This window comes from Pteropus medius, unplaced genomic scaffold (assembly GCF_902729225.1).
Source record: "Pteropus medius unplaced genomic scaffold, Ma_sr-lr_union100, whole genome shotgun sequence".
Classification (NCBI taxonomy): domain Eukaryota; kingdom Metazoa; phylum Chordata; class Mammalia; order Chiroptera; family Pteropodidae; genus Pteropus; species Pteropus medius.
In genome coordinates, this window is record NW_024344240.1 from 7,973,775 (window position 1) to 7,987,060 (window position 13,286).

General features: G+C 36.4%; 2 protein-coding genes across 3 annotated transcripts in view; one reads left to right on the forward strand and one right to left on the reverse strand.

Moving 5' to 3' along the window:
• Nucleotides 1-3,238, forward strand: part of TCEA1 (transcription elongation factor A1) — a 35,776-nt gene extending 32,538 nt beyond the window's left edge. The window contains exons 9-10 of the mRNA XM_039868932.1: nucleotides 19-90; nucleotides 2,005-3,238. Of these exons, the coding sequence (XP_039724866.1) occupies nucleotides 19-90; nucleotides 2,005-2,013 (81 nt within the window). The 3' untranslated portion in view covers nucleotides 2,014-3,238. The remainder of the gene's footprint in view (nucleotides 1-18; nucleotides 91-2,004) is intronic.
• Nucleotides 3,239-12,066: 8,828 nt separating this feature from the next.
• The window catches only part of RGS20 (regulator of G protein signaling 20), a 55,657-nt gene continuing 54,437 nt past the window's right edge, over nucleotides 12,067-13,286 (reverse strand). For both annotated transcript variants that reach the window (XM_039868937.1, XM_039868936.1), the window contains exon 5: nucleotides 12,067-13,065. In XM_039868937.1, coding sequence (XP_039724871.1) covers nucleotides 12,877-13,065 — 189 coding nt within the window. In that variant the 3' untranslated portion in view covers nucleotides 12,067-12,876. The remainder of the gene's footprint in view (nucleotides 13,066-13,286) is intronic.

The window sequence follows — 13,286 nt, forward strand, 5'->3', positions numbered from 1 at the left end:
CACTTGCTTTTGCTGCAGGTACAGACCCGTAGTGCTGATGAACCGATGACAACATTCGTTGTCTGTAATGAATGTGGAAATCGATGGAAGGTATGGTGCCTTCTTGGATTCACATTTTACTCACTTATAGTGGAATGATTTCTTCAGGTCTTTTCATAAGCCTGTTTAGATACCTAAATATATACATGTGCTCACACTGGTCAGTACAGTGGGAGTCCATGACTAAGCATTTGTAATGGAATATATTACTTTGTACCCTGTTAGAAATAGAGTGTGAACTCTCCTACATCTATATGGTTTCGGTGCAGGAATGACAGGATTGAACCTTAAATGTGCGGTTAGTGCATAACAGCTCTGTATGTACTATAGTCAGTTGCTTTGACTCTTGAGCTTCCAGAACGTCTATCCATATATATGACTTCTCTTCATAGGTCTTGATTCTGGAAAAATTACTCTACTTTACTGAAATCCAGTCCACTGGTTTTAGTGTTTATCTTAGGAATTGCAGATGAGCACAGTCACGGTTTAGCAGGCTTTGCGCCAAGCCTTCGTATTGCCTCTAGATGCTGTAGCCCCACATAGGCATGTTCGTGTTATGTAAATCATTCATTCATGAGTGACTTTTTTGAGCCACAGAAATATAATTTAAAGTTGGGAGGAGAATTAGACATCAGTCCTAAGACCATTTTTATTATTAACAGATACGAGGATGTTGTTAAGAGTGTGGGCTTGCAGAAGCTCACACAGGAATATAGTCTTTGGAGCCAGATAGGTTTTGATCTCCTTTGCCACTTATCCTTACTGAACTGTAATTTTTTTCATGTATTAAATGTAAATAATACCTACATTACAGGTTGTGGTGAGGAGTAGAGATAATATACTTGAAGTGCCTGATAATTGTTGGTGTTCCAAAAATGCTGGCTATTTTTATTAGTTTTTGTTAAGTTTGTACAAGATTTTTTTTTTTTTTAAGTTAAACTTACATAGACTTTTTAGTCTAATGTTTATTTGGAATTATTCACATAGTTTAAAGCATTTTCTGAAAATCAGACGTGAATTAAAAGCCAGACACTGGGGAAATATCCTCCACAAATACGGTTTGGGAGTTTTGGCCCTAGGCACTATTTTAGAGGTTGAGGCCAGTACGCATGTTATTAATACAAAGATTCAGTTACAAACTGGGAAGATGACTGGTATTGGAGAGTTCGTGATTTGAAACAGTGTCTCCTATCCTGAGTTGGCAGAAGTTTTTGCATTGGACCAAGAGAGGGACATGCACATATTTTTCTCAATCCTGTTGAATGAACCTGGCTTTTCCAAATAGCTCTCTTAGATTTGTTTTACATGATAGAGTATTATTATTATTATTAGTGGGCACATTGAGTTTGTTTGGAATACATGCATTTTGCAGTATAAGCACTTATTGGATTTAAGAAAGTTCAGTTTAATGTGGAAAGCTGATGCCTAAGGGGCTTACTCTAGAAGTTCAAATTTGGAATTAATTTTTTTAATCTGAAAACATTAATAAGGGAGGTTCTTTTATTTAAATTTTTAAAAATTAAATTTATGGGAGTAACATTGGTTAATAACATAAATTTCAGGTGTATAGTTCTATAATACATCATCTATACTGCATTGTGTGCTTATCACCCAAAGTCTAGTCTCCTTCCGTTACCATGTATTTGATCCCCTTTACCCTCTTCATCCTCCCCCTACCCTTCTTCCCCTCTGGAAACCACCATACATACTGTTGTCTGTATCTAGAAGAGAGGTTTTTAATTTAAAACATTTTATACTATTTCTTTAGTTATATATTTCTACTCATTCTAAGTTGGAAAAGTCAAACACTTAAGATAGGTGATTATTCATATCTGAAAAATACAGCATATTTTTCAAAAATGCTTCTTTCTCTAGCACTATAAAATGCTGTGTTAAATGGGGGAAGAGGTACACCCTATTGTCTATATTTAAAGTTCTCACAAAATATTTCTTCTTTTTTGACAGTTCTGTTGAATTGGAAGAATTGGCAAAATGTCTGGACCATTAAGAAAATGGATTTTGTAATTAGCTTTAAAACTAGGCCAAGGAACTAGGTTTTCTGCAAGTCAGGTTTTTAAAGTGACATACACCCCTTGGTTAGTCTTTGTTTTTGACATAGCATCCTTCCTTAAATGCCTTCTGTAGTTTCAGATCAGTAGGGAGACTACATAATAATTGTATGGTATCCGTTTCAAACATTTCTTTTTCATTTTTATAGGTAATCGATATTAAACTTTTATCAATTAAACTTTTGGCAATTTATTTTTACCTTTTTTCCTTCTTAAAGGGAAATGTACCTTAACTTTTTTACAGTCTGAAACATACACAGTAGAAATGTTATTTTCACTTAACACATAAATGAAAATTACATTTTTTTTTCCATATTGGCATGTACCTGCAAATGTTAACAGAGAAGAGAGGTAATATAATTTTAAGTTTATCAACTGTGGTGTGTATTCAGATAATACTTGAGCAGCTCAACTAAATTGTACATAATATTTGAAGTAGCATATGAAATTGGTTTTAATTATTATATTCACAAGTCTGGGATAATTAGATTTTTTTTTCATTTGTAACTAACCGTGACCATCATTTCTTGTAATTTCTTGTACATGTTTATTACTTGTTCCTAATAGATTTTACTTTTGGAAACATGACTTGACTTTGTTGAAATCAGTTTGGGTTTGTTGTCTGTTTACCTGTTTGACTTCATAGTGGATTTTAGTTTTGCAGAACACTGTTTAGGTTAGTAGGCTTTTCATAAATCCCAGCACAGGCAGAGAATGAAAGCTCCTGGCAATTTTCTTCCCCTCATAAGAAGACATACTGGGAAGAAAACATTAGCATTTTAGTATAGTGTAATTATAAGTAGTTCATGACTTGATTTTGATTTGGAAATCTATACTGACCAAGGATCAAGTTTAAGGATTATATAAATTCTTTCCATATGGAGGTTGATAGAAAATATTTTTGTCCTAAGTCTAATTGGCTGACTTTTTCTGTTACACAATGAATGAGGTTGTTGAACAAACTGAATATATGGCCTATAATGCAATTCGTTTTATAGTACAGATCTTACAATTAAGTTTTACTTTTTGTTTAAGTGTGTATCATTTGTTTTGTTAGGATAAGAAAAAAATGACTTTCACTTAGGTTCCTGAGGGCACACTTGCTCTAGTACATCTTAAAGGCCACTGTTCCAAAGTTCACATTTTCTCATGTTGCATCTGTATTCTGTCAGATACCTGCAGAAGGACCTAAGCACATGCTTTGCAGTCCCCTTTGTTCCCATATTCTCATTTGTTATTGGAAATAACTTGACGTAACACAGAGACGACATTTAAAGGTCCATGTTAAGACCCCACCTATAAGAATCGGCCCACTGGTATCATTCCACTTCTGCTTTGTCAGTTCACAGATTAATATTTTGTTTTATCATTTGAAAAATAAAGTACATTTTTGAAAGAATGAATTTTAAGAAGAATAAAATTAAAATTGTCCCACTTTTAAATTTAGTGATCCATTTTAAAATTTGTAATTCAATAAAGTTTCTTGTTATTAAATTGTATCACCTTTTGTCATTTTATTTAGACATTGAAGCTTGCTTTACCTGTTTAAAAAGTTCTCTCCCAACTACTAAGGTGTTCGTAAAGTAGTTTTAATTAAGCGATGCCTGCTGGTTTTAGGTCAAAACATGCAGTAGTACAGCATGTTTCTCTTTTTCTGGACCCCTGGTGAGGGATGCAGGTGTGAGGAGAGCGTGTGAGCACATCCCATGTGTGTACTTAATGTACTGTGAGAGACCAGTGAGTCTTACTTACTGCCGAAAAATAGTACCCAGTTATAAAGTAACTGGAAGCAAATGTTATCAAGGGTAATAATTGATAATATTTTATTTCCAGGACAAAGTAACTGTGTTAAATGAACATATAGAGGAATTTAGTCAAATATAGTGACAATTAATGAATAACCATCCTGGGAAAACAGACAGTAACCACTTGAGTTTTCTTACTCACCTGAGTGGTAATGAGCATTGGTTTTTAAGTTTTATTAAGCCATGGCAAAAGTTCTGAAGTATTTATGTTTGTAAAGTATATACAATTTGTAAGGTATATACAGATTTCAGTGTTCCAAACAGTTTTAATGTATTAACAAGACAGAAAAATAACAAATTATACTTTGAGTTTTTATAGGTACATAATAATTATCCTTACAGGCCTAAGTGTAATTTTTGGATTTGAATTAAATTTCTCAAAAACTAGTTATGATTGTGATTTAAAGAGTTTTAATCAACAATTATCCTCCCTCCCACCAACACACACATTTAGCTGTAGAAAATTAGCCATTCAAGAATATCCCATTGGGAAATGTAATGTGAATAATCATTGACATAAAATCCACTTATTTCTGTCAGTTTTAGAAAAGAAAGTATCAGCATTGACGATGCTATTTCACAGTAAATGGAACAGTTACTGACAAGTTCCTAGGTGGTAAGAGGAGAATTGTGTTGAAGGAAAGCTCAAGTAAATTGAAGTCAGTCAAAAGTAATAGAGAAGTATATTGGGGAAATGTCATCACGTGGCTGTGTTAGATAACCGTAGCTGTAATTTAGTCAAGATGGAGTTGGTAAGTTTTTATGGGAAATTTGTTCACTGCTGTGTCTTTAGTACCTAGAGGAATGCTTGTCACATAGTAGGTACTCATGAAATAGTTTATCTTAGTTATGTTTGTATCAGTGCCGCACATTTCTTGACTGTATAGGAGCTAAGATGTGAAATAATGAAATGTTCCGCAGATCGAGGACCTTCAGAGGTAGGATAGATACTGGTTGACAATGCTTTCGACTCCAGCTTTAAAGGAAGAAATGTAATGAGCTAGAGTCTTGAGAGATCTCTTTTGGCACTTTAAATCTGCAAAGTGATACAACAGTTTTATTATTAATTTTAAAATGTTTTTTTCAAATAAACCAGTATTCTTTTATCCATTAGTTCTGGTTTGGCCAACAGGTGGATGGAAAATGAAAGCACTGATGACTACCTCAAATGACTTACCTTGTTCTGGTCCCTCTCCCTGGGTGCTATAGAAAGACAGCAAAGTATATTTTTTCTCTAATGGCCATGACTGCAAAGAAAGTAATGACATTTCATATGTAATATGTCATGTAGTCTAGTGAAATTAGCCCAAGTGTTTCCATAATTGGGTGACTGAACTGCTTTGAAATAAAGGGACTTGTTTTACCCTTAAATGTTTATAGTATATAAAGTTATTTTTGTAATTCATGTGAATGTATAGCTGATATTTAAAAAAGAAAAAAAAAATGAGCGCTGGAATAGAATGGCATAGCTATTTCATCCTTTTGGCACTAGTTCCCAAAACATCTTTTCTGATTCATTTAGGGCACACATCATTTCCTCATGACCTTGGTGGCTCTGTCATTCTCGGTGTCCCACTCCACCCCATGCTCTTTCCCTGGGATTACTATATGAAAAATGGGAGCTCCCTGTACCATTTTGCCGACAATATGCAGAGACCCTTTGTGTGTGATGAAGCCTAAGGCAGTTGAGATGGAGGGAAGGTTTTGATAACATTGAACTACTGGATTCAGCCTTGTGAAAGCTAGAACTACCCTGGATTTCCTGTTTATGAAATCCGATCAATTTCCTTTGTGTTTAAGCTGGTTTGAGGTACATTTCTATAACAAGCAACTGAAAAAAAATATTTTTTTAATCCTAAATTATTTTGGATGAATATTTGAATTAAATAAATGTTTAATGATTTTACATAATAATACTGATACCAGAACATCAAAACCTATAAGAGCAATCTAAGATTCCCAGTTTATTGCAGAAGCATAAGTAATCTGGAAGAAGCATTAGAGTCACAGGTCAACATCAGGCTGATTTACCTCAGAATTATTTCCCTGATCCATCCCACCCCCTGCCCCTTAACTGCAGTCGTTATCCTCTTTTTAAATTCATTAGAACATGTCCATAGGCCAAATGCTTGTTAATCCTCTCCCCTTTAAACACTTCTTAAATTGAAATATAATCGACATATAACATTATTAGTGTTAGAGGGGTACATGATAATGGTTTGCTGTATGTGCATATTGTGAAATGATTGCCTCAATTAGTTAACAGCCATCACCACACATAGTTCCAAGCTTTTTTTTTCTTGTGATGGCAACTTTTAAGATCTCTTTTAGCAACTTTCAAATATACAGTGCAGTACTGTTAACTGAGGATTCAGTTAACTGCAGTACAATATAGTCACCATACTGTACATTTAAAAAACTTAAGTAGATAATTTTTTTATTCAGACTAACTGTTCTTAGACTAATCAAGTTATAACTCCTAGTTTTCTTATTGTCAACATTTTGATTATTTAATTGCCTTTCCAAAATATTCCTCTGGGACAGTTAATTTAAGTGGATAGATTATAATGGCAAGGCCACAATTTCATCCCCCATGAGATTAAGTTGGCATTACTCAGGAAAAACCCTGCTTGGTGACTGCTGTACCTCAGATAATTCAAAATAGAAATTTTTGATTACACAACATCAGGAAGCAAAGTTTAAATGATTTAGTTTCAATTTCAGTAACAAAAAAAGCCCTCACTGTTTGACTTGTGTGACACATAAGTATTTTTATATCATAAGGCCGATTTTTTGTGTCATATTCAATGAGAAAAGTTGGCTAGCAGAGCCTTCATGAGTTCAGACAGAAGAGAGGACTGTTTGGAGGCTGTTCTTAACACCCTGTGACACTGGTTTTATTACCTTTGTCTTTTAGGTCAAAATCATTAATGAGTGAAGGTAATATTCCTGGCTCTAATTTTCTCCATTTTCTGTCTCTGTGTTTGTATGTATGTGCTTTTAGGGGGCTATCTAGTCCTCTTTAGAAAATTGGCATTGCATAGTAAAGAGCCTGGGCTTTCGATCTGCCCAGATTCAAATCTAACTACCACTTAGCCAACCTATGGGACTTGGACCAAGGCACTTTGCCTCTCTGCCTCATCTGTAAAGAGAACACCATCCTGACCCTTTTAGGGTTGTGGGTAAGGACTAAATAATTTATAAAGATCTTGGAATACTACTCAGCTTAGTCAGGGAGGGCGATTTTTTTTTTTTGTAATCTCTGTTATTAACATTACAAATGGATACATGTTATACGTGTCCTACAACTTGCTTTTTCATTTAACAACTTCAGAACACTCCCTACTGGTGCATATAGATGCTTCACATTCATTTTCACCAGAGAATGAGTTTAAAGTATTCTCTTTTAAAATGGATAGTTTTCGATGTTTTGTTGGATAGAGTCTTAGATTAACTGCTCAGCTAGTGGATATGCACATTCAGAATGATGGGTATTGCCAGATTACTTTTCAAAAAGTGAGAGTATGAATGTCCATTTCCTGACACCTTTGTTACTATCGGATATTATCAATCCTTTTGATTTTTGCAAATCTAGGGAGGAATAGTAACCACTATCTTATTGTTCTGTGTTCATATGATTATCTTTTTGTATTATGCTCATCTTTTCTTGTTTCTTAGCCAGTTTTTATTGACTTTCCTTTTTTGTCTATAGGATTGTTTGTCTTATTAATTTGTAGCCACTTCCAATACATTCTGTATAATAACCTTTAGTCTTTTATAGCCCGATGTTTGTGTTTTAATTCTTTGTATGGTATCTTTTGTGCTACACATTTATATATATATATATAAATATATATATATATATAAAATATATATATAAATATATATATAAAAAACTTTGCTTCCTGACCTCATGTAATCAAAAATTATACACACACACACACACACACACACACATATATGTAATCCAGTCTATCAGTATCTTCTTTTACGGTTTTTGGATTTTATGTTTTGCTTAGGAGGACCTTTTTAATCTGAGGTTACAAAAATTTGCCTATGTTTTCTTCCAATGTTCTTCTAATGTTCTTTTTAAAAAAGATCTTTAAATCTTTAAACCATTTGGAATTTATATTTGTTTATATATACATTTTTCCAAATGGGTAGCTATCCATCCCAACAAAATCAGCTTGTCAAATTTTATTTAAAAGTTTTACAAAAAAACCTTAGAATTGCATTGAATTTGTAGGATACTTCGGGGGTTTCAAGATTCATTCATATACGTAGATGGCACTACAGATTTAATTACCGAATTGGTCCACAGTAAAAGTGAGTTCTGTAGTCACGTGGGCTGTGATATCTTTCTGAGATGTGACACATTGTAAAACAAATTTGGAATGGAATTTTTATTTTATAGCTATGGCAAGTTCAATTTTCATGTTACAACTCTGGTTCAGTTCTACATTTAATGAATGCTTCTCTAAGCTAGATACAGTAATGATGTTTCAGTCAACGAGGGTCCACATATATGACAGTGGTCACATAAGATTACAATGAAGCTGAAAAATTCCTGTTGCCTAGTGATGACGTAGCTGCCTCAGTGCAACGCATTACTCACATGTTTGTGCTGATGCCGGTGTAAACCTGTGCTGCCAGCAGTATAAAAGCATAGCACATGCAATCATGTACCGTTCATAATACTTGATAATAAATGGCTCTATAAAAAATGGTTTCTATATTTGCTATACTATACTTTTTATCGTTAGTGTGTTCTTTCTAATGATGAAAAAAAGTTTTCTGTAAAGCATTATGCCGTGTTACGCCGGCAGCAGCCTCATGTCTCAAGTTCACTGCATCCCTTGATTGCATAATTTTCTCTTGCACCTGATGTAATCTGATATTGTTTTATAAATTTAGTATAGCCAGCCCAAGTGTACAGTGTTTATAAAGTCTATGGTAATGCCCTAGCCTTCACACCCACTTACCTCACTGACTCACCTAGAGTACCCTGTAGTCCTGTAAGCTCCATTCCTGGCAAGTACGCTATGCAGGTGTGCCATTTCATATGTATGTTTAGATACAGATACCTTTGTGTTACAGTTGCCTGCAGAATTCAGTACAGTTGCATGCTGTACAGACAGGCTTGTAGCCTCGCAGCAACAGGCTACACCATACAGCCTAGTGTAAGTAGGCTCTACCATTTAGGTGTATAAAGCACTTTATGACGATCACACAATGATGAACTCGCCCAAACACATTTCTGAGAACACATTCCTATTAAGTGACACATGACTGTATTGTATATAAAATGATGGATAATGTGTATTTTCAATGCCCCTTGGTCTTACAGTCTAACGGGAAAGGCAGATAGGTAAACAGATAATCTATAATAACTCAGATGATAAATATCTGTACAGGATATCCCTGGGACACTAAAGAATCGTACCCGGCACAATGGAAGTATGACTTATGAAGCTTCTTGGAGAAGGCAATACGTGAGAGAAATCTTAAAGGAATGATAGAAGTTAGCGGAGCGAAGAGGCATTTTAGAGACGGGGTAAGGGATAGCAGAAAATAGGAGCCAAGTTCTCATGAGCAATTACGAAGTATGAAGTCGTGTATATGCCTTTTCTATAAGTAGATGTTGTAGAGTCTAAACCGTGGGTGGGGGTGGCTAGGGAGCCAGTAGTCCGACTGCAGAGGCCCTTGTAAACACCATACCAAGAACTTGGTATTTGTACTCCAGGCAACTGAGAACTACTAAAGATTTTAAGAAGTGAAGGAATGGTGACAAGTGGATTCGTATGTGAGAAAGATCACCCTATGGAATTTTAAAAGATGGATTGGAGTGGCTGAAATGGGTGCAGGGAGACCAGTTAGGAGGCTTTTTTGGCAGGCGAAGGGAAATGGGGGCCAGAAGGAGGAGGGAGAAGAGACACAAATATTTAGGAGGTAAAATCAGCAGGGTTTGGCGATTATGTCGGGAAGAGAAAGAAGGAAGAGTTGTAGTTAATACCCAGACAAGAGCTTAGGTGAATGGCTGGGTGACTGGGACCACAGGCAGGGGCCAGGGTTGCAGGGGGACAAGGCATGTGGATGATAAGTCAAAATTAAGACATGAGTTTCACTCATCTGTGGGAGTTACCCAGCCGGCAGCTGACTCTAAAGTTCAAGAGAAAGTCTAGACCACACCCTACATGGTAGCCATGAGTATATTGGTACTTATTTAAACAATGAGAAGGGGAAATGAGAACCACAGAAGAGCAGACAGATTAGCAAAAGTAAGCCAAAGCCCAAACCTTGAAGTCCATGACATTTAGTGGACAAGTAGTAGCAATAACTGACAGGTAGTAAATGTTTACTATATTTTACATGGATTCATTTTAATCCTCATAGCAATGCTAGGGATAAGGTACCCTTGTTATCCCTGTTTTTATAGAAGAGGAAACAGGCCCGGAAAGGCTCCATACACACTAACACACAGTAAGTGGAGGAGTTAGAAAGTCTGGCTCCACAGCCCAAGTCCTTAGCTGCTGTGTCCTGCCGCCTATGGATAAAGATAAGAGAATGTGGAGAAAAGGAGAGCACCTCAGAAGAGTAGGAAGTACTATCTCAAGGAAGGCATTGTCGGTATGTCAGGAAGCAGAGCAGTCCACCGAGAAGACCAGGAGAATGGTATGTGTTAGGCCTCTGTAGAGCAGTTTTGTGCCCTGTAGTAGTTCGGGCAGCGAATGGGCAGACAAGGAAATGGAGGCCGCAAGAGTGGACTACCGTGAAGTCTGATGAGAAAGAAAAGAGTCAGTGGTTATGTATTATAGGTTTGTTTTTAATTGGGGAATCCAAGGAGGCTTATGGTATGGGAAAAACCAAGGTGAAAATGATACAGAAGAGTGGGGGGAAATCGATGGAGCGAAGTTCGAGGAAGAGCATTTAATTTCCCGCGGTGTACCACTGTCCCGTTGAAGCACTCCCATTCATTTGCTGCCATAACCCATGTCCCGGCTTTTTTCTTACCTGTATTGAGAAGATGAATCCTTCTAAAACTCTTGGAATTCTTGTTTCTCTGTACCTTCTTGCAAGGATTTACTCTCAGTTCTTTTTGTGCTATAGCTCTCCAGGCAATCTCATTCATCTATGTGTTAAAAAACCCCAAATCAGTGTACTCCAGCCTCAAATCACAACATGCAGCTCCCTCTATCTGACTGCCCCGACACCTTTTATATGTTACAGTTACCTCATACTCAACATTTCCATAACTGGGCTCATTTGCGATGCCTCAGTTATAAGTATCTTCTCTACACCTATGCCCCAACACACACGGTCTTCTTGTTCTCTTGGGTTTGACTTTGGTATGACCTCTGCCAAAACCTTTCCATGATTCTTCAAGACTTCATAACTCAGTCCTTCACTGTTACGGTGCTCACTACAGTATATCATAGCTGCCATGGACACGTCTCATGCCTCCTTGAATGTAAGTTACCAGAGGGCAGGGTTCGTGCCTTCATCTCAAATATATCCTCTTTGTCTAATGAAAAACAAGACTCTTGGATATAGAATCAAAAGCATATGTAAGGGGTTAACACCTTGAAAAGGAGGAAAGAACATCATATCCTATCTATGGGACTAGACTAAAGCAAGCAAGAATAGTTGCTGATCTGTACATGTTTATAGGTTACGTAAGAAGTTGAAGGTGGTCAGGGATACAATTTTCATAGTAAAGTAGGAGGTAAGATCGTTTACTGAGAACGAGGAGAGGGTGGGGCAGCTTAGGTTTGGGGTTTGAAAGAGTAACGCAGAAACCATCAGGCTGAAGGAGAAGACCAAGAGGAGAACATCCAATTAGGGCCGAAGCGTGCTGTGGGCCTTTGGAGATTTCTAATACACTACTCAAACTGTTTCAGATTTAGATGTCTCACATCCGCCCCATTTCAGGTGTTTTTTCCATTCCTTGTAGTGATGAGCTTCTTCACAATGTTTAGGTCTGCAAACCAGTATTTTTCCCTGTAAGCTATAAACTTATTCCATTTGCCTGTGATAAAAATGGTGAGATTTAAAAACAAAATCCTTGTCTGACAGCTAAAAGACATCTTGCATATATTCCTACTTAATCCTATACTTCCCAAATATTTCCATGTGAAAAAAAGTAAAGATTGAAGTAAAACTCTTGTGCTTTATTTTTTTTAGAGTGAAAATGCCCATATTTCTTTTAATAATAAAAATGGAAATATGCTTATTTGAAAGTTTTGTTATGAACATGACTAGGTTGGGAACTTCATTCTTTAGCCTGGCAGAGTCTGATAATAAAATAATGGTAACTTTTCAGCAAAAGAGTTTTCTAAGCACTATTTCTCTTACCAAACATTTGCAACTGATTCAGAGCACAGTGCTTTACCTTAACCACGTATAGATTCACACACACATATAAGTATCTACGGACGTATATTATAAGATAAAATGGAACACCATTTTACAAGTAGTGGTCACATCTTTATAAAATGGGAATTTGAGTCCTGTAATGGCACTTATAAGTGAAATGTTCAAAACGAAGCTTGATGGAAGGAGTTGCTGAGAAACACTTGAATGTCTTTTCTTTGGAAGGAGAGTGATCAGGTACTGAATTCATGCAAAACAAGCAGCCCTGTTTGCTCCAGTGGAGGTACATGCTCTAGGCAGTATAGAGTCTTCTAGTGTATCCTTTGCCATTGAGAACATGCTACTGTTATCGTAAATGTAAATATACTATTTTTCTAAGACAGCCATGCCCCCTTTTTTTCAAAAGTATCACTGAAGGTGGCTGTAATTTATACTGTGGATACATAGCCTTCAGTAAAAGAAAGCATCTGTTATTAAAATAGCCCAAGTATTACTCCATCAGAAGACATTGCTACCTCTTAAGTTCCCTGTACTAAACATAGTCCATGAGTTCTTTTATTATTTTATTAATAATAAATATATTTGATGACATCCTATGCTTCAGCTGATTTCTCAGATAAGGCCTGGAGCAAATTTTTATAGACAGTGGAGTTCATGAATCGGGGATATGAGTCTCTGTGCATTAAGGTGTAAATCTGAAGTTGTGCATCATCGAATATATGTTGGGATGGCTCCACCATGTTCCTGTTGATGACTTCTCTTACTCGGGAGTCTAAGCTGACCTGTCAATAGAAACAAGTAGGAGTTATATTAGATACGTTTCTCTTTGGAAGTCCATCCCAAACTCCCACAGCTTGTTTTGGTTTTTAAAAGTCCCAAGTCAAACAAGGTCATCCAGAAATCTAAACTGTCAAAAGAGACACTGACACATAACGAACAGGGGTTCTCAAACTTCAGCAGCAGCAGAAGCCCCTGGGAGGCTTGTCAAACAGACCGCTGGACC